The sequence below is a fragment of the Tribolium castaneum genome, chromosome 4 (assembly GCF_031307605.1).
Source record: "Tribolium castaneum strain GA2 chromosome 4, icTriCast1.1, whole genome shotgun sequence".
Taxonomy (NCBI): Eukaryota; Metazoa; Arthropoda; class Insecta; order Coleoptera; family Tenebrionidae; genus Tribolium; species Tribolium castaneum.
The window spans coordinates 22050515-22071743 of NC_087397.1; the positions used below are offsets into that span (position 1 = coordinate 22050515).

Sequence of the window (21229 nt, forward strand, 5' to 3'; positions counted from 1 at the left end):
ACAGGAGGTGAGAAATTTTAATTAAAATTAATTAATTAATTATAAATTAAAAAGCAAACTAACAGTTTCTTTTCAACGTATCGAAATCGTTCGACAAATTTGGAAATTCTTTACATACATTTTCGCCAAATTGGGAGTCTCAATAAAAATGGTCCATGCGCCGGGATAAATATTTTCTTATGCAGATCAACTCTTTTGGGTAGGTACAATAACACTACGAAAGGCTACAGCTTAGGAGACAAAACGAGATACAAAATTGCAGGATTTTCTGAATCCAAAAAAATAGTACGGCAGAATAAAATGAGAGCGTTATTATGTCTCGGTGACAAATCGTTTTCAATTAACTGAAATTCAAGCAGTTCACTAATTACTTGGAAGAAAAATGCAAAAATGTTAAGCTTTGCATTCTTAACAGACTGAGAAAAACTGAGGACTAAAATTTTCATGAGAAACATGAGAAAAAAATTATTTAAAATTTGAAATTTTTACTTTTTCCCGTATTTTTCAAAACGCTGCGAATACGGTTAAAGATACAAGAAAAATGTTGAAAAGAAATTTGCAGAGAATTAAATTTCCTTTAAAAAAGTTGGCTAGACCATATCCTTATTTTTAAAGTTTTACGCTTTGAAGACGTTCAAAGATCCTGAAGCAACGGATTTCCTTCATTTTCTGACCGACGGTCAGGTATGGGAAAGTGAATTAATACCCAAACCGTTGAAGATAGAAATATGGTGGCGCAGACTTTTTTGTAGCAAATTTAATTTTATACAACGTTGTTCCTTACACCTTTTTGTATCTTCAACCGTATTTGCTGCATTTTAATAAATAGGCGCACAAAAAATTATCGCTTAGAATTATGAATTTGTGTTTCACCTTATATTTTTGCAAACGCAGCGAATACGGTTTAAGATACAAAAAGGTGAAAGAAACAAGGTTGTAGAGAATTAAATTTTTTACAAAAAAATCCGCGACACGATATGTCTTTCTTTAACGGTTTAGGTATAAATTAACTTTCCAATATTTGACCACCGGCAAAATGAAGGAAAACCGTCGTTTGAGTGTTTTTTAATGACTTTGGGGCCTAAATAGTTGAAGATAAGGATATGGTTTCGCAGACTTTTTTAAAGGAAATTTAATTCTCTACAACTTTCCTCCGAACATTTTTCTTGTATCTGTAACTGTATTCGCGTTTTGAAAAATATGGGGCAGAGTGCAAATTGGTAAAACTTTAATTTTGTTTTAAATATAGTTTAAGATATAATTTTCGCACTATTTTTGATGCTCTATCGGCCTGTATTTTTCTATGTGTCTTGTGCTAACCGTTATTTAATTACAACTATTTCTATAAATTTATTGCTTTGAAAACCTAGACGGTAATGTTGTAACTAAATATTGTACAGGTCTTTAATCTTTGTCTTTAATGTAAAACATTTCATAGTATAAAAAATATTATTCCTAATACCGTTACCATATGTTAAATTTGGTTGCGCTCACTCGGTTTGGCAAACATTATGCTCGTTAAACAAAATTGTCTTTTTATAACTGATCACGTAAATAACAATTGTAATCTATATGGGTAACACATTGTTAAAGTGTTTTTAATTTTTAAAGTACTGTAGTGAGACTGTGATTGATGATGGTTGATCGATGTTTAAATGATTTACAACTTATTTTAATTGATTTATTTAATTAATCTTGAATTTTACTTTTGTTTTCTTTTTTTGAAATGGTTTGGCTCGTCTAGTTAATTGATACGCTACATGATCATTTCACTTACCTACGTTGTGTTGTTTTGATGTACGAAGTCACTCTTATAATGATATCGTAATTTGATCTTAATTCTTATCAGAAAGGGTTCCGGATTTATCCGTAACGCAAGTCCGGATTCAAAGTAGTGTCAAAACGCATGGGAGAAGAAATTTAAACCACAAGTTTCCTCCAAAGTTATTTATTACAAGAATAATGAATATTCCGTTGGATGGATTACAATAATCAATGGTTATGAAAGTTTGATCAAATTTGGCCAATTGTTATTTGTTTTTGTATAGTAATGTCGTCAAAACATATCTCAGAGTCGTAACCACAATTCGTTTGAAATTCCAAGTAAATAGTTTCGAAGTTGCTGAGTGATACGAAAAAGTTTTATTGATATGATATGACGTTAATATTTAACATGAATTAATTTAATTCGATAATGTCCAAATAAATTAACCTACGTTTCAGATGATATTGCTCGAACTCATAGGATCCAGGCAATTGACAACGCGTTTCTAAATTACTTGTACCAAAGGCGGATTATAACATGCTCGCGGAATCTTTGATACGTGCATCGCATTGAATTTTGCGCCCTAGTGCCGAAATTCCGTCTCCGGTAAAAGTCAGGTGATCAACACCTAGAATGAATTACGAATAAAACCCGGACATACAAGCTTTTACAAATCAATCTGAATAAATGTAGAAGTAATTTCTCTCTAAAGTTTTCCGTCCACGAGCTTTGACAAAGACTTGTGCAGAACTTTGCCATGTCGCGATATCAGTTTATTACAGATAATCACGGATGATTATGTCTGCTCGATCGTCCGTAGTAGCCTGCAAGTACGTGGAAGTACTTGCCGTTGGGACGGGAATTACAACGTCCATTCTAAGTACAACGGGCGGAAACTACGACCTGCCACCGCGTCTTAGACCTTGTTAAAGTTGGGGAAGAGCGTCCCCGGGGACTACGACTCTTCCCATGAAGATGGCCAACTCACGAGCCTGTAATTTCTGATCTGGACGCAAAAGAGAAACACTCTTTTGCTTTATCGCCTAACGCGTTGCGGAAGAGAAATCGTTCTACTCTAAACCTATCCTTAACTAGCAACAAATCCTTCTATTTCGTAATATTTTGGTGTATGCAACCTTAAATTATCTGTGTACAACAGTTTGAATAGCACCGTGGGTTTTGGATTTAGACTTTTGTTGTAGTTGAATATTTGTTTGATGCCGTTTCACTCAAATTTGTCGTAACAGATTTAGAAGTTAGAAGCAAAGAATATAAAGAACTTTTAATATTGTAATTTAAAGGTGGGATGGTTGAATTGAAAAATATGAAATTGTTTGTTGCGAGTTATTTTAAGTTGAAAATGATTTATTTAAAATTTATATAGCTGACGTAAGACGAAGCACAAGAATTTAAATAATTACTGGTCTTTTCGGCATTTCCGATGCTTAATAACTTGGTGGTTACGAGAGAATTTATGAAATGAATGATAATGATCACTATTTCGAAATGACTTAAATGATTTAATATTATAATATTAAATGAATAAAAAATTAATTAATCCTTTTGAGGGCCTACCTAGAAATTTTAATCCTCCTAACGCAGGGGGTTAGCTGCTTCCCAGGTGTTGTAGTTCGCAGCACTACCTAATCGAACGAACACTAAACTTGTCTCGTTTTTAACTTACTCACTAATCACTAACGCTATCACTTAATTCAAGAATTTAAATTAATTTAATTTAAAATTACGCTTAAATGCACTTAGTACAATTTAGACGCACTAAAAGGTAAACGAAGATGTTTTTTAAATTTATAAAAATTTAAAAGGGCAACACGACAATCGACTACCTCGAAAGACCGTCAAAAATCGAATCCCTCCTAAAGTCAAGGGCTCATCTTGCGTAAGCTACACTAACTCGCTTACCCCACTACCCTTGTTAAGTAGTTTCCACATATGCGAAATTTTGCAAATTTGACTCTTATGATGTCTTGGCATTTGATCAAACCTTGTTTAACTTTCTAAATATTATTATTAATTAACAGCTGGGGTGTTTTCCGATTAACAATTTCATTATAATTAAACATTAAATTTGGTAATCGTCGATCTGAACTGAATACAATACAAGAACGCTATGGAATTTCCCCAAATATCCTGAAAGAGAAATTAAACTCCAAAATTGGTTGTTGTCAGGTCTGAAGTTGTTTTTGGGAACACAATGAAATGAATTTTGTGTAACAACAAATTTTGTTTGTTTAAATAACACAGAAAATATAAGGAAGAACCCCGTGAGGAAACTGTAATTTTGGTCGTACTACCCCTTGTTAGATGTCGCCCCCAGTACTACACCGGTACTATTTTAACATTTCCGCGTTTTTCTCCAATTTCCTTAGGGATTTTCCTGTCTACTTTCCTCTTAGGATTATGTTAGTAACGGGCAGCAATCGTGTCATGCAATTTTTTTGCTTACAATAATTTAATTAAATAGAATGATTTATACATCCGAATTTCGACGGCTGCGCCTTAAATATTAGGGTTAAATTTTACATCAAAATGTTCAGAAAAATTTCGCGTGTTTTTCTAAACTACTGGTTTCGTGATCTGATGTTGATTTAACAAAGAAAACGTTAATTTCGCTGCAATTTCTTATAAGGAATGCACATGTGTGCTTGTAATTTGATATTCTTTTAAAAAGCTCTGTTCTGTAACGAATTTGTCAACACCCCCTATTCAAGCGGCACTTGCCCAACGTCGTTTTGGCTATACTAATCTAGTTAACAGACATGAATTTCAATCGACCAATTCGTTCTTGAAGTTTTGCAACAATTTGTTAACAATTACGCCGAATAAAATAAATTATTCAATTTTATTTGATGACTGGAGTACACTGCATAAAGACTCAACTTTTTGGTACGAAACGTTACGGGAATTTTTGAATAAGATGAAATTTTGATTCTTTCTCGAGTTGTTTACTGATCATCAACGTGCCTTAAATTGGCTCATAAATTCCTTTCTTTTTGAAACGTGACTAGTTAATTTCTAAACAAAATTTTGGATTTAATTTTAGGTTTATCAATAAATTTTGGCTATTTTAAACGAAAGTAAATTAATTATGCTTTTGTGAGAAAATCATTGGATTAGCTGGGCGACTGTGGTGCAGAGCCAGGCCGTCGCCAACCCCCATATCTTTGCATATCCACTTGTTAAAACACATGGCCTTTCGACCACCCAATTTGGCGATTTATAACGTTTTTAACAGTTCTTGGAAAGTTTCGTGGGAACGATAATTTTCTAAACATTTTAATGCTAACAAAGGAATAAATAAGTTAAATTAAAATTTGTTGCAACTTTTGAATTGAAGTTGAATTAATATTGTCAAAGAACTAAACGTTTAAACTGACTCCGAATATTTTGCGCTGGTTAATAAAAAAAAATTTTAAATACCGCGATCATCACATTCGCCCCCTGTCTTGCGTTGCTTCGTAGATGCAGCGTAAGACACCGCGTGTAGGTTTGCTGTCCTCTGGTTGGTGGTCGGAATGGTGGAATCACCAGATGGTGGATGCGCCCATAATGTCAGAAACGCTCGAATTGGTAGATACGCCTCGAGATTGGCCCTCATGAACTTCTTGCGGTTTTATTTTAGTCGTCTCGTCGGTGGTAGAATTTCAAATTTGTCATGTTGTATACACCTTTAATTTCGTTCGTCACTGGGTCGGCGATTTGGTATGTGTTTGGATGAGGCTTGGCGATTATTTTGTACGGACCACTGTACAAAGGCATGAACTTGGCGAATTGGTGGGTTCTGGTATCGGAAGTCACTTTGTTCTTCAGTAGGACCCAATCTTCAATTTCCAGTACGGTAACTTCACCCTTTTGGTTTTTCTGCCGTAAGTTCGCATGATGTCTCAAGTATTCGCGAGCCTTTTCATGAATTTCTTCTCTCGTGAGTGGCGGACGTACAGGCAGTAAACCCGATGTGACTGCATCTAGTGGGTTTGGTGGTGTTCTGCCGTACAGGATTTCATATGGAGAAAATCCGGTACTGATGTGTGGCACGTAGTTCAAACAATCTTCGATGTTGCTCAAATGGTTGACCCAACTGGTGTGGTTTTCTTTACAATACGCTCGGAAAATTCTCCCCAGCTCCCGCATTACGCGCTCGCTAGGGTTCGATTCTGGGTGACGAATCGACGAGAGCGTTGGTTGAATGTCGGCAGCTCTCAAACTATTCTGCCAAGTGTTCGAAATAAATTGTGTCCCGTGGTCGCTTAACACACATTTGGGTTTGATGTACCCAGAGAAATCCTCTATGAGACGTTTGGCAGCGATTTTGGCGGTGGCTTTTCTCAGTGGGTAAAGTTTGAGAAACTTGCTGAAGACGTCAATGACCACAAATACATAGGACGCCCCCAATCGTCCTGTTGGTAAAGGCCCATAGAAATCGGCGCAAACTAGGTCTCCAATGTGGTCGTAAAGGATTGGCGTTAATGGACCCTGATGTGGACGGTTGGAACTTTTTGTCTTCTGACAAAGGTCACAACTTCGTAGACGTTTCTTAATTGTACGATACATGTTCGGCCAGTAGTACTCGCGCTTCATGGAATTGTACACTTTGGTTGCCCCGAAATGGCCCAGGAGTTGGTGATGGTAATCCACGAGCTTAATTACCAAACTCTCAGGTATGGCCAGGCAAACGTCGTTTGAATTTTGAGATCTGTGAACTAACACATTATTTGTGAAATTATATTGGGACCAAACCCGTTGAGTTCTCGCATCTGGAGCAGCTGCACCGGATTGTTTGTTGGCAATTATTTGACTCAAAACAGGATCATCTGATTGGTGTTGTTTGAGATCGGACATCAGTTGGAGAATTTCAGGTGTGTTGTTGACTTCAAACATTGCAACTATTGGTTGTTCACGTGGATATTCATAACTGGCTTCACCGTCGGACGGGTATCGTGACAGGATGTCGGCAATTACATTATCCTTTCCTTTTACCAACTCGATTTCGTAGTCGTACTGTCCTAGTATCAAAGTCCATCGAGTTAGGCGTTCACTGAGCAAACGACAACGGCTCAGAAATTTCAAAGCTTGGTGGTCGGTTCGGATGATGATTTTTGTGACTTGGATGTAGATTCGAAATTTGTGTAAGGCAAAAATGACGCCGAGTAATTCCTTTTCTGTAGTCGTGTAGTTGAGTTCGGGTCCTTTCAAAGAGCGACTTGCAAAAGCGATCACACCTCGCGAACCGTCTTCCTGAATTTGATACAATTCCGCCCCCAATCCGTAACCAGAACTGTCAGTTTGGACGTAGAATATTTTATTCAGGTCGGGGTAACGTAACAACACAGCTTCGAGGAACAGATCTTTCACACGATCGAAAGCTTCTTGTTCATTTCGTCCCCATCTCCATTTTTCACCCTTTCGAAGTAGTTTGTTTAAGTCTTGTGTGGCTGCACTGTATCGAGCACAAAATTTTCGATAAAAATTACAAAGTCCCAGGAAGGCTCGAACGTGTTTAGTTTTCTGGGGAACCGGAAAATTTCGGATGGCGCTGATTTTTTCCGGGTCGGCTTTGATACCGTTGATTGTGAGAATGTGCCCCAGAAATTTCACTTCCTTTTGTATGAAATTGGATTTTTCGAGATTTATCGTCATTCTAGCTTGCTTCAATTTTTCGAAAACTTGTCGGAGATGTTCTAAATGTTCGTTTAGCGTTTCGGAAGCCACTAACAAATCGTCGATATAATTCACGACGAATTCGCGAACTTCTGTTCCTAACACTACGTCCATTGCACGACTGAATGAACCCACAGCAGTTTTTAACCCGAAAGGTAGGACTTGGTATGTGTAACTGCGACCGTTGTACAGAAAGGCGGTGTACTGTCTGCTTTCTGGCGAAAGTGGGATTTGCCAGTACGACGATCTCAAATCAATGGTGGACATGTAGCGAATTCCGTGAAATCGACGTAATAATTCGTCAGCAGCGGGTGGTGACTCACAATCGGCGATCATTTTGGAATTGATCATTCGGGCGTCGAGGCAAATTCTCACCGTTCCATCTTTCTTTTTCACTACCGTCATGGGACTTGCGTAAGGTGACGCCTCACGTTTTATTACCCCCAAGTCTAACATTTCCTGAATTGTGGCGTCGACGGCAGGACGTAGAGCAAAAGGTACTGGGTACGGTCGTTTCAAGAAGGGAGTCTTGTCGTGTAGTTTTATTTCGTGAGTGTATTTGTGTGTTAGCCCTGGACGCGAACTAAAGATACATCTGTACTCTTGCAGCAGGTGTATTAATTTCCGTTTCTCGGCCTCAGGAATTTTTAATGGGTCCACCTTGGCTTGTAGGGCACTGGGTGACTCTAAGTGTTGCTTTTTGTTACAAGTCGTGATCGGCGCCGAATGATTGACTTCGATGTGACCAACAAGATCTTCCACATAATCCTCCGGTTCCGGTGGTATCTCCGTGGTTTTTCTAAACGGAAAACTGTGGTGCTTCTCCCCGTTTCTCAAAAGGATTTCGTTGTTATCGAAATCGATGACCGCGCGTTGTTCATTTAGCCAGTCTGCTCCCAAAATGGTTGGCTTGATTAAATTTTTAACGACAAGCGCCACGACGGGGTAGAGATGTTCGTCGATTTTGATTTCCAGGTAACACTGAATAACAACCTGGCAACTTCGCTGGCCGATGGCTCCACGAAGATGGATTGAGGTAACCGGTAATGTGGGCGGTTTGTTTCCGGTCTCGATCAACTTGGACCAAACTTCTTCGGAAATACAGCTGACTTCACTTCCGGTGTCCAAAAGCGCGGTGACTGATTGTTGTTGAGAGATTTGGATCTTAATCTCCGGCACGACCCTTTGTATGTTGTTGTTACCTGCGGCAGCGGATTTAATTATAGAAAAAACATTTAACTTAACCTGGGATGCTCGCGGTCGAGCATCGTTTTCCCCTTCTGTTGACTGTGACGAAGTTGAACGTTTACGTTTCTCTCCCGTCCTCAATTGTTGGTTCCTGCTGTCGCTTTGTGGGCCGTGCTGCTGGCCGGAGTACTTTAGGCCCCGTCCTGTACTCCGCCCCCGTTTCCCGAATTCTTGGAGTTTCGTGATGTTTCACCCTGCGCTCTCGAACTTGTGTTGTTGCGGTTGTCGTTGGGGTTGTTTTTGCGCCAGTGATTGTTGCTGTTGTTTCCGTTGTTATTGTGCCAACGGTTGTTGCTGGTGCTGGGTTGGTTGTTGCGCCATTGTTGTTCGTCACTTGAGCGTTTTGGGAAACCATTTCCACGATTTGCAGGAGCCGCAGGACGAGTTACTTCGTGGTGGTCAATGTTTGGCCGCGGGCGCTTTGGCTCGTTACGCCGCTGGTGGTCTGTTGCGCGGGGTCGTTCCCTGGGAGCGATGTTGGTTTTCTCTCCCGGATTTTGTCCCGGAATTTCTTGAGCTGCCAGGAATTCGGCGGCATCCGTGGTGGTACAGATTTTCTCTAATACCCACCACGACTGTATTCTTTCGGGGAAGTGACGCAGTAATTCATCCAGCAACACTTCCTCCGATAAAGGTGTTGTTAACATGTTCGCCATGTCGACGTAATAAGCAAAATGCGACAGCATCGTGCCCCTGGTTTCGTCATAGCGGCCTGTAGCGATTTGAAATCTGATGTCCCGTTGACGCTTGGCCGACCAGTAGGTCCGGAGAAAGTCCCGTCGAAAGTCCTCGTAACCACGCCACTTCTTCTGGAATATTCCCGTCCAATGTTTGGCATTGCCTTTCAAGCAATCCATGGCGACTCCCAAAAGACGCTGCGAGTCGAGCCCGAAAAAACGTCCATATTCTTCAATGGCTCGTAAGAATTTCACCGGATTTTGCCTTTTCAGGCCTTCGAAAGATGGTCGTTCAGGAGCTGGAAGTGGGCGATCCAGCAAGCTCCGGAGTACTCCGGAAATTGCGGCCACATTGTCTGTTGTGATTGGCATAGGTGGTGAGGCCATCACTGCTCCCGAAGTCGCTGATGTGGTCGAACTTCCCGGCTCTTGCACAAGAGGGCTCGCAAGAGGGGCTGGTTCCGGAGCTACCGGAATTTCCGGGTCGGGTTCTGGCGAAGTCGTCCCGTCGCTAGGTAGTGGAGTGACTTGCCAACCATCGACATCAGCGGCGGCGCTGGTACTTGGACGTACCTGAAGGATGGCTTGCGGTCTTTGAACCGCTGTCGACGTCGATGGCGCCGCGAAGTTTGGCACATTCCTTGGTTGTTGGGAGTTTAACCAACGAACGAACCACGTCGGCATTTCTTGCGGTGGGGCTCCGGCGTTTCCGGTGTTCCTGTTGTTTTCCATGTCGACAACCTTCAATCTCGGGTATCGAACGATCAAATAAATTGGAGTCCTAGAAATTTTAATAACACAGCAGTATCTTATTTACGGCAATTTTCCCCTCGGAAATGACACTTTATGACTTTGAATCCTGGTCACGGCACCAATAAAAATATATATGTAGTGAGACTGTGATTGATGATGGTTGATCGATGTTTAAATGATTTACAACTTATTTTAATTGATTTATTTAATTAATCTTGAATTTTACTTTTGTTTTCTTTTTTTGAAATGGTTTGGCTCGTCTAGTTAATTGATACGCTACATGATCATTTCACTTACCTACGTTGTGTTGTTTTGATGTACGAAGTCACTCTTATAATGATATCGTAATTTGATCTTAATTCTTATCAGAAAGGGTTCCGGATTTATCCGTAACGCAAGTCCGGATTCAAAGTAGTGTCAAAACGCATGGGAGAAGAAATTTAAACCACAAGTTTCCTCCAAAGTTATTTATTACAAGAATAATGAATATTCCGTTGGATGGATTACAATAATCAATGGTTATGAAAGTTTGATCAAATTTGGCCAATTGTTATTTGTTTTTGTATAGTAATGTCGTCAAAACATATCTCAGAGTCGTAACCACAATTCGTTTGAAATTCCAAGTAAATAGTTTCGAAGTTGCTGAGTGATACGAAAAAGTTTTATTGATATGATATGACGTTAATATTTAACATGAATTAATTTAATTCGATAATGTCCAAATAAATTAACCTACGTTTCAGATGATATTGCTCGAACTCATAGGATCCAGGCAATTGACAACGCGTTTCTAAATTACTTGTACCAAAGGCGGATTATAACATGCTCGCGGAATCTTTGATACGTGCATCGCATTGAATTTTGCGCCCTAGTGCCGAAATTCCGTCTCCGGTAAAAGTCAGGTGATCAACACCTAGAATGAATTACGAATAAAACCCGGACATACAAGCTTTTACAAATCAATCTGAATAAATGTAGAAGTAATTTCTCTCTAAAGTTTTCCGTCCACGAGCTTTGACAAAGACTTGTGCAGAACTTTGCCATGTCGCGATATCAGTTTATTACAGATAATCACGGATGATTATGTCTGCTCGATCGTCCGTAGTAGCCTGCAAGTACGTGGAAGTACTTGCCGTTGGGACGGGAATTACAACGTCCATTCTAAGTACAACGGGCGGAAACTACGACCTGCCACCGCGTCTTAGACCTTGTTAAAGTTGGGGAAGAGCGTCCCCGGGGACTACGACTCTTCCCATGAAGATGGCCAACTCACGAGCCTGTAATTTCTGATCTGGACGCAAAAGAGAAACACTCTTTTGCTTTATCGCCTAACGCGTTGCGGAAGAGAAATCGTTCTACTCTAAACCTATCCTTAACTAGCAACAAATCCTTCTATTTCGTAATATTTTGGTGTATGCAACCTTAAATTATCTGTGTACAACAGTTTGAATAGCACCGTGGGTTTTGGATTTAGACTTTTGTTGTAGTTGAATATTTGTTTGATGCCGTTTCACTCAAATTTGTCGTAACAGATTTAGAAGTTAGAAGCAAAGAATATAAAGAACTTTTAATATTGTAATTTAAAGGTGGGATGGTTGAATTGAAAAATATGAAATTGTTTGTTGCGAGTTATTTTAAGTTGAAAATGATTTATTTAAAATTTATATAGCTGACGTAAGACGAAGCACAAGAATTTAAATAATTACTGGTCTTTTCGGCATTTCCGATGCTTAATAACTTGGTGGTTACGAGAGAATTTATGAAATGAATGATAATGATCACTATTTCGAAATGACTTAAATGATTTAATATTATAATATTAAATGAATAAAAAATTAATTAATCCTTTTGAGGGCCTACCTAGAAATTTTAATCCTCCTAACGCAGGGGGTTAGCTGCTTCCCAGGTGTTGTAGTTCGCAGCACTACCTAATCGAACGAACACTAAACTTGTCTCGTTTTTAACTTACTCACTAATCACTAACGCTATCACTTAATTCAAGAATTTAAATTAATTTAATTTAAAATTACGCTTAAATGCACTTAGTACAATTTAGACGCACTAAAAGGTAAACGAAGATGTTTTTTAAATTTATAAAAATTTAAAAGGGCAACACGACAATCGACTACCTCGAAAGACCGTCAAAAATCGAATCCCTCCTAAAGTCAAGGGCTCATCTTGCGTAAGCTACACTATGTAGTGAGACTGTGATTGATGATGGTTGATCGATGTTTAAATGATTTACAACTTATTTTAATTGATTTATTTAATTAATCTTGAATTTTACTTTTGTTTTCTTTTTTTGAAATGGTTTGGCTCGTCTAGTTAATTGATACGCTACATGATCATTTCACTTACCTACGTTGTGTTGTTTTGATGTACGAAGTCACTCTTATAATGATATCGTAATTTGATCTTAATTCTTATCAGAAAGGGTTCCGGATTTATCCGTAACGCAAGTCCGGATTCAAAGTAGTGTCAAAACGCATGGGAGAAGAAATTTAAACCACAAGTTTCCTCCAAAGTTATTTATTACAAGAATAATGAATATTCCGTTGGATGGATTACAATAATCAATGGTTATGAAAGTTTGATCAAATTTGGCCAATTGTTATTTGTTTTTGTATAGTAATGTCGTCAAAACATATCTCAGAGTCGTAACCACAATTCGTTTGAAATTCCAAGTAAATAGTTTCGAAGTTGCTGAGTGATACGAAAAAGTTTTATTGATATGATATGACGTTAATATTTAACATGAATTAATTTAATTCGATAATGTCCAAATAAATTAACCTACGTTTCAGATGATATTGCTCGAACTCATAGGATCCAGGCAATTGACAACGCGTTTCTAAATTACTTGTACCAAAGGCGGATTATAACATGCTCGCGGAATCTTTGATACGTGCATCGCATTGAATTTTGCGCCCTAGTGCCGAAATTCCGTCTCCGGTAAAAGTCAGGTGATCAACACCTAGAATGAATTACGAATAAAACCCGGACATACAAGCTTTTACAAATCAATCTGAATAAATGTAGAAGTAATTTCTCTCTAAAGTTTTCCGTCCACGAGCTTTGACAAAGACTTGTGCAGAACTTTGCCATGTCGCGATATCAGTTTATTACAGATAATCACGGATGATTATGTCTGCTCGATCGTCCGTAGTAGCCTGCAAGTACGTGGAAGTACTTGCCGTTGGGACGGGAATTACAACGTCCATTCTAAGTACAACGGGCGGAAACTACGACCTGCCACCGCGTCTTAGACCTTGTTAAAGTTGGGGAAGAGCGTCCCCGGGGACTACGACTCTTCCCATGAAGATGGCCAACTCACGAGCCTGTAATTTCTGATCTGGACGCAAAAGAGAAACACTCTTTTGCTTTATCGCCTAACGCGTTGCGGAAGAGAAATCGTTCTACTCTAAACCTATCCTTAACTAGCAACAAATCCTTCTATTTCGTAATATTTTGGTGTATGCAACCTTAAATTATCTGTGTACAACAGTTTGAATAGCACCGTGGGTTTTGGATTTAGACTTTTGTTGTAGTTGAATATTTGTTTGATGCCGTTTCACTCAAATTTGTCGTAACAGATTTAGAAGTTAGAAGCAAAGAATATAAAGAACTTTTAATATTGTAATTTAAAGGTGGGATGGTTGAATTGAAAAATATGAAATTGTTTGTTGCGAGTTATTTTAAGTTGAAAATGATTTATTTAAAATTTATATAGCTGACGTAAGACGAAGCACAAGAATTTAAATAATTACTGGTCTTTTCGGCATTTCCGATGCTTAATAACTTGGTGGTTACGAGAGAATTTATGAAATGAATGATAATGATCACTATTTCGAAATGACTTAAATGATTTAATATTATAATATTAAATGAATAAAAAATTAATTAATCCTTTTGAGGGCCTACCTAGAAATTTTAATCCTCCTAACGCAGGGGGTTAGCTGCTTCCCAGGTGTTGTAGTTCGCAGCACTACCTAATCGAACGAACACTAAACTTGTCTCGTTTTTAACTTACTCACTAATCACTAACGCTATCACTTAATTCAAGAATTTAAATTAATTTAATTTAAAATTACGCTTAAATGCACTTAGTACAATTTAGACGCACTAAAAGGTAAACGAAGATGTTTTTTAAATTTATAAAAATTTAAAAGGGCAACACGACAATCGACTACCTCGAAAGACCGTCAAAAATCGAATCCCTCCTAAAGTCAAGGGCTCATCTTGCGTAAGCTACACTAACTCGCTTACCCCACTACCCTTGTTAAGTAGTTTCCACATATGCGAAATTTTGCAAATTTGACTCTTATGATGTCTTGGCATTTGATCAAACCTTGTTTAACTTTCTAAATATTATTATTAATTAACAGCTGGGGTGTTTTCCGATTAACAATTTCATTATAATTAAACATTAAATTTGGTAATCGTCGATCTGAACTGAATACAATACAAGAACGCTATGGAATTTCCCCAAATATCCTGAAAGAGAAATTAAACTCCAAAATTGGTTGTTGTCAGGTCTGAAGTTGTTTTTGGGAACACAATGAAATGAATTTTGTGTAACAACAAATTTTGTTTGTTTAAATAACACAGAAAATATAAGGAAGAACCCCGTGAGGAAACTGTAATTTTGGTCGTACTACCCCTTGTTAGATGTCGCCCCCAGTACTACACCGGTACTATTTTAACATTTCCGCGTTTTTCTCCAATTTCCTTAGGGATTTTCCTGTCTACTTTCCTCTTAGGATTATGTTAGTAACGGGCAGCAATCGTGTCATGCAATTTTTTTGCTTACAATAATTTAATTAAATAGAATGATTTATACATCCGAATTTCGACGGCTGCGCCTTAAATATTAGGGTTAAATTTTACATCAAAATGTTCAGAAAAATTTCGCGTGTTTTTCTAAACTACTGGTTTCGTGATCTGATGTTGATTTAACAAAGAAAACGTTAATTTCGCTGCAATTTCTTATAAGGAATGCACATGTGTGCTTGTAATTTGATATTCTTTTAAAAAGCTCTGTTCTGTAACGAATTTGTCAACACCCCCTATTCAAGCGGCACTTGCCCAACGTCGTTTTGGCTATACTAATCTAGTTAACAGACATGAATTTCAATCGACCAATTCGTTCTTGAAGTTTTGCAACAATTTGTTAACAATTACGCCGAATAAAATAAATTATTCAATTTTATTTGATGACTGGAGTACACTGCATAAAGACTCAACTTTTTGGTACGAAACGTTACGGGAATTTTTGAATAAGATGAAATTTTGATTCTTTCTCGAGTTGTTTACTGATCATCAACGTGCCTTAAATTGGCTCATAAATTCCTTTCTTTTTGAAACGTGACTAGTTAATTTCTAAACAAAATTTTGGATTTAATTTTAGGTTTATCAATAAATTTTGGCTATTTTAAACGAAAGTAAATTAATTATGCTTTTGTGAGAAAATCATTGGATTAGCTGGGCGACTGTGGTGCAGAGCCAGGCCGTCGCCAACCCCCATATCTTTGCATATCCACTTGTTAAAACACATGGCCTTTCGACCACCCAATTTGGCGATTTATAACGTTTTTAACAGTTCTTGGAAAGTTTCGTGGGAACGATAATTTTCTAAACATTTTAATGCTAACAAAGGAATAAATAAGTTAAATTAAAATTTGTTGCAACTTTTGAATTGAAGTTGAATTAATATTGTCAAAGAACTAAACGTTTAAACTGACTCCGAATATTTTGCGCTGGTTAATAAAAAAAAATTTTAAATACCGCGATCATCACAGTACTATACAGGCTGACCCAGGGGTGCGTAATCGATCTATAACTTTTTTGCTATTGAAAATATTGCGATGTCGTTTTTATTATCCGATAGATCAACTTAAAGTCCATAAACTAAAAATATTTATATTTTACACAGGATGTTGTTATACAGGGTGATCAACCAAAGTTATGTTTTTTTAATGGAACACCTATATATTTTTGCATAATTAGATTCTATGTAAAAAATAATGGTACTTTGTATAAACTATTACAGGCCTATCTTTTTTTGTTTCGGAATTATTCAACTTTTTGTGCTAAAAACAACCCACATTTAAAAAATCGCTGTGAAGCCGCCAATGAGTATTTTCCGACAAATTTTCGACAGAAAAGCTTAGAATATCTTGTAGTTTTAGCAAATAGTCGACTTTTTGTTAGACCGCACAGATAATGTACAGGGTGTGCCAAAACGCAAAAAGTTGAAAGTTTATTATTCATTCAGCCTGTATATAATTACGTGATTGGAAAAATGTTCATTTAAAGCTCCAGAAGAAATAATGGTGTCTGTTACATTGCTTTAAATAGCATCTATGATTTTCTGAGTAGACTTTATAATACGTATTAGTTTACTAATATGTAATTTGAGTAAAATCGTAAGTGGGACTTTATTTTCAAAAGTATGGTCATAATTATATCACCTAAAATATGTTTTCATATTTAAGAGGTGAAGCAGGTAGTAATAGTAGTATAAATAAAGAGAATCATTAATTTTGTGCACTGTTGATTTATTACTATTTTTTGGTTAACCGTTTGATATTTCGCAGCCTGACCGACATTTTTTGTTGCATCTTGTACCATTCAATAAGCTTCTCGAATTGTTTCAGCGTTTTACTGATAAAAATCAATTGTTGTTCCACCTCGTATTTGCGAAGTCTGATAGGAAGTCCCTTCTTCTTGCACATCAACAAATACAAATTCCAGACGGCTTTTTTGGTAAAAGACATATCCTTGTAAATATCACGGGCTCGTTGTTTGATTGTTGCAATTAAAGTTTCAAGTTGTCGCGACTTTCTTACTGCTTCTTCAAAACGCCCTTGAAGACCTGCTGCTTGGGTGTGAAGACCAAGCAAAATAGTTTCGTTCACTTCGCGAAAGCGACTCTACAATTTTGTCAACTTAAGGAAATTCAAAACCAAAATATTTTCGTACAAGTTCAAGTTTGGAAGTTTGTAATTTAATGAAGAGTTCTTGTTGTCTCTCAGCTAGATGTTTGTTAATTTCTGTGAAATACTCATAACGTTCGAGGATGTTGTGTGGACTCCTGAGACCGTCTTTTTGGTGACAAATATCCAAGAAACTATTCAAGTATTTCTAAAAAAAATATTGGTCAAAGTTTAACCAAAATTGCTTTACAAAAATTACTTCGAAAATTAAATGTGAGGAAATTTCACGTTCCAATTCCACTTTTGAAGCTTTCATAAACTCGATTTTCGAATGTAGTTCTTCAATGTCGTTCTCTCTTTTCACTATATTTTGTTTAAGATCGGCAATAGTTTCAATGGTTCGTTTTCTCTTTTCAGCATTGATTATAAGGAAGTTATTAAAGGCGTTAAAATTCGATCGCAACATTTTTCCTTCGGCTTCTATTTCGGCCCATTTTGCATCTAATTCGACCCTATATTCTAGGTATTTTTGTCTCTTGTTTTCCAATTGTTGTTCACGTTGTAACAATTTGCTGCGAAAACGACGAAGTGTTATGTCAGGACCTATGAGAAGGGGCCAATATCTAAAAACAAATAGAAATTTATTCAATTTTAAACAGTCTGTAACAGTTAACTTTTCGGGTTGCACTTGTTGTTTAGAAATTGTGTAATCTCCGATGGATTTTTCCGGATGGGTTACAGAAGGCCACATTGTGCTCACCGGTATCCAAAAAAATTAGAAAAAAATGTAAAAAAAATAGGCGCAAAACTACAACTACACTAAGTGAACATTAATGCTAAAACTAAAATGTCACTACTGTGACATTTTTAAATCCAAAACCAACCAAGACACTGAAAAATTAATAAAAATAGTATATTATTTTACGAGTTTTATAAGACGCTCTATTGTGGTACGAATGGTTTTGGAGCACGACGCAGGAGTGACACAATTAAGCCATTTTTTTCACTTTCTGTTTTTGTTGTTTGTTTTTGTTTAGTTTAACTTATCAAAATCTATTTAAATTATTTTCTCTTAATTTTATTAATTATCCAGGCTTGATGCTGTTGCCAGATCCCACACTAAATTAGATTTAAGAATGATGACACCCAACCCAGCACTGCGCATTCCCAAAAATTTACTAAAAGGAGTTGTACAAAAGTTCTCTTTGAGAAACTACTTTCAGTTTCACAATGAACAATTTGTGAAACCAAAGTAGAAAAAAAATTACTTTACGCATTTTTTTCGACAACAATCTGCTGGAGGAGATGGCATGGCATAATTTGACAGTAGCAAATGAGATATTTTTTAATGATAATAAATGATTAACTCCAGTTGCATGTAAATTTCAAACAAAATTTGCAATTATTAATTATTTATTATTAATTAACAATTTTGTGTACATTATTAAAAAAAAAAAACAATTCTCTAAACAGTTTTTGGAAATTGAACGAACAAATAAAGCATTAAAAAACACTTGTATTGTAATTTGGAAGAAAGTACATAAATCAACTTTGAGTCCATCTTAAATAAACTAAAGAGGGTTTATATTTATTACAGGGTTATTTTCCTTCATAAATTAAATTAAAACGTTACAGTGAAAAGCTCATATATTGAAACATTTTGTTCTTATATTTGAAGGTGTTAGGGCTATGTACTTGCGAAATAATTGAGTTTTTGCTGAAAAACTTGCGAAATTTTTAAATTTGAACACAAACTATTTGCGAGAATTAATCTTTACCAAAAACAAATAAATCCACAGTTTATCCATGATTTCGGACCCTATTACGAAAACTTGAAATTTTCTTAGAAAACAGCGAATTTCCAGATGGTTTGGGCAACATTTACAAAATAATCAAAGAACAATTTTTGTTCAGTTTTGAACGTATTACGATTGGTCTGTTTTACAGTTGGCAGTGCAATATTCCACCAATGATCCTCTTGCAATTTTTTGTGTACATTCTTGGGACAAATGAGACACCAGTGTAACGGTTTTAGGGCCGGTCTTTCCCACAGAACTGAATTTTTGCCATGGATGCGAATTATATGGTTGATTCTACTTAGTTTTTGAAATTATTTGATTTTTTTGGTGAAAACACACTTTTTTAAAATTTATTATACAAAAACCCAGAATCTTCGAAAAGCAGGGCTTTCACACAGCTATTTAAAATCTACACTGTCGGTATAGAAAAACTAATAATTACAACTATTATAATAATTAAAATAAATAAATTTTTAAAATTAAATTGGGCACACTGCCATTTTGACACTTTTACGTAAATTATTTTTTTACTCCAAAATTAAGACTGATGCAAAAATTTTATAAAATACAAAAATTGTTTTAACTTAAAAAATAATAATTTAATATGATATTAAAGTAAGCATATTTTCAAAACTTAAAGGTTCAAACACTGAACCTTAACGCTGAGAAACTAAAACGATAAAAAACTAAAAAATATTGAGACTGAAATTCTGAAGAATTAAAACTTAAATACAAAAAACTATAAAACAGTAACATTATGATTCTGTTGATCTAAGTGACTGAAGGAGTGGTAATTAAAAAACGATGAAACTGCAAGTAAGAACAAATAATAAGATAGCATAGTAAAACCACAAAAACTGAAAAATTGAGGAAATGATGAATAATATGATATACTACGGGGAAATTAAGAAAGTACAAAGCTGAAATACTGTAAGCCTAAGAAACAAAAAATCTTTAGATGTAAAATAGAATAATAGTTATGAGCTAATTTTCTATAAAATTGAAATGTATCCGAGTTTAAAAGTATGTGAGTTAATGCATAGTACCTGGATTATGTAGCGAAGCTGAACCTTGCTGAAAGTGGTGAGACAAATAATTTACTTTTATATACATTCCAGAAAACTTGCATAACCAGAACATCATTGTGACGGTCTTCCCATTTTGGTATTTTACAAAAAAACATCGATCTTCAAAACTTTCAGGTCTTAAAAATAGATACTGACTGTGATTCATTACATATTCTTAATATTCTTCCTTTATTATACTTCTAAACAATTGCTAATTATTTACATTACTATCAGTTGGTAAATTGCTAAAAGTAAAAATGCTTAGGCACAGTAGATTATTTACTCTGTGGTTAAAAAATACAACATGCAACTACTATCTATGTTACTCAGTCCTAAAAGTTATAACGTTGGTGACGTATGCAAATAAAAACAGTAAAGTAAGCAGATCAAAGTCAAATTACAAACTACAAACATAAGACCCAAGTATAAAAAAGGCAATGGCAATTAATAATAGTAAATATGTTTGAAGTTCAAAATCTTGCCAAGTTTAGAAGAGTACATCACATGTAAACCATTTGATCTTAAAAATGGACCGCGAGGCGATTTAAATGATGTGTATCATTCCAACTTTAAGGCAAAATAACTAAAATTAGAAAGTGAAGAAATGGTTTCCATTTTTGTAGTAAGTGTTTTCCGTAGTTCAATAAAACTTGTTTTTTTTTGGTTTCTTAAGAGAAAGAAACTTACATCCAAAAGAAATAAATAACGTCTGCAAAGCTAATTAGAAAAATGAATAGAGCAATATTCCTATTAAAAAATCTAAAACCCGAATATTATTCTGAATCTTAAAAATAACCAGGTAAATTGTTATCTATTTTTCTACTTTTCTAATTATTTTTCTAGATTGTAGGTACTTGAAAATTTGGTTTGCAAATTCAGATTTTGAACAAAATTTTACTTTTGTAAAAATCGAGAATTAATTGACAATTAAACTGAAATTATCTATCTAGAATAAGTACAAAATCAAATTGAAAAACTGATGGATTCAAATTAAAAATTTCAGAAAAATTTAAAAATATGACAAACTAAACCTGAAAATATTAATTAAAAAAAAAGCAAAATGTGAAAAACCGTAGTTGTTAAAATCATAAAATTCCTTAGTGAAACTTTATCGAAGTTTGAAACAGAATAAACCTAAAAAATCAAAATCCTCAAAAATCCTGAAAATACAGAACTCAAAATGAAATCCTTATTCTTGATATTTTTTGCTTTGTCCAAGTTTTTGGTTTTAAAAGTTTCTTATATTTTTCGTGATTTTAAAGTCACTAGTGTCTCAATTTGTTTTGCAGATTTTTTAGTTGCAATTAAA

General features: G+C 35.9%; 3 protein-coding genes across 6 annotated transcripts in view; 1 reads left to right on the forward strand and 2 right to left on the reverse strand.

Annotated features, from left to right (window-relative positions):
- LOC103314073 (uncharacterized) overlaps window positions 1-21229 on the forward strand; it is a 195757-nt gene that overhangs the window by 25645 nt on the left and 148883 nt on the right. The window lies entirely within an intron of this gene.
- LOC135265899 (uncharacterized) lies at window positions 8821-10098 on the reverse strand. The gene has a single exon (XM_064356253.1). It carries the CDS (start codon window positions 10096-10098, stop codon window positions 8821-8823), a length of 1278 nt encoding a protein of 425 aa, XP_064212323.1.
- On the reverse strand, window positions 16665-17926 carry LOC100141881 (uncharacterized). Its single transcript, XM_008198948.3, has 4 exons — window positions 17729-17926; window positions 17314-17677; window positions 17101-17262; window positions 16665-17051 (listed from the first exon to the last, which is right to left on the reverse strand). Exons 1-4 carry the CDS (start codon window positions 17803-17805, stop codon window positions 16683-16685), a joined length of 972 nt encoding a protein of 323 aa, XP_008197170.1. The 5' UTR covers window positions 17806-17926; the 3' UTR covers window positions 16665-16682.

What these genes read in the sequence shown, in the direction of transcription:
- LOC135265899 (XM_064356253.1), bottom strand. Translation starts at nt 10,098, where the DNA reads ATGGAAAACAACAGGAACACCGGAAACGCCGGAGCCCCACCGCAAGAA.
- LOC100141881 (XM_008198948.3), bottom strand. Translation starts at nt 17,805, where the DNA reads ATGTGGCCTTCTGTAACCCATCCGGAAAAATCCATCGGAGATTACACA. An exon ending in CCTCACATTTAATTTTCGAA is followed by an intron (nt 17,263 to 17,313) that starts GTAATTTTTGTA and finishes TATTTTTTTTAG; the next exon opens with AAATACTTGAATAGTTTCTT. An exon ending in AAACTTCCAAACTTGAACTT is followed by an intron (nt 17,052 to 17,100) that starts GTACGAAAATAT and finishes ACAAAATTGTAG; the next exon opens with AGTCGCTTTCGCGAAGTGAA.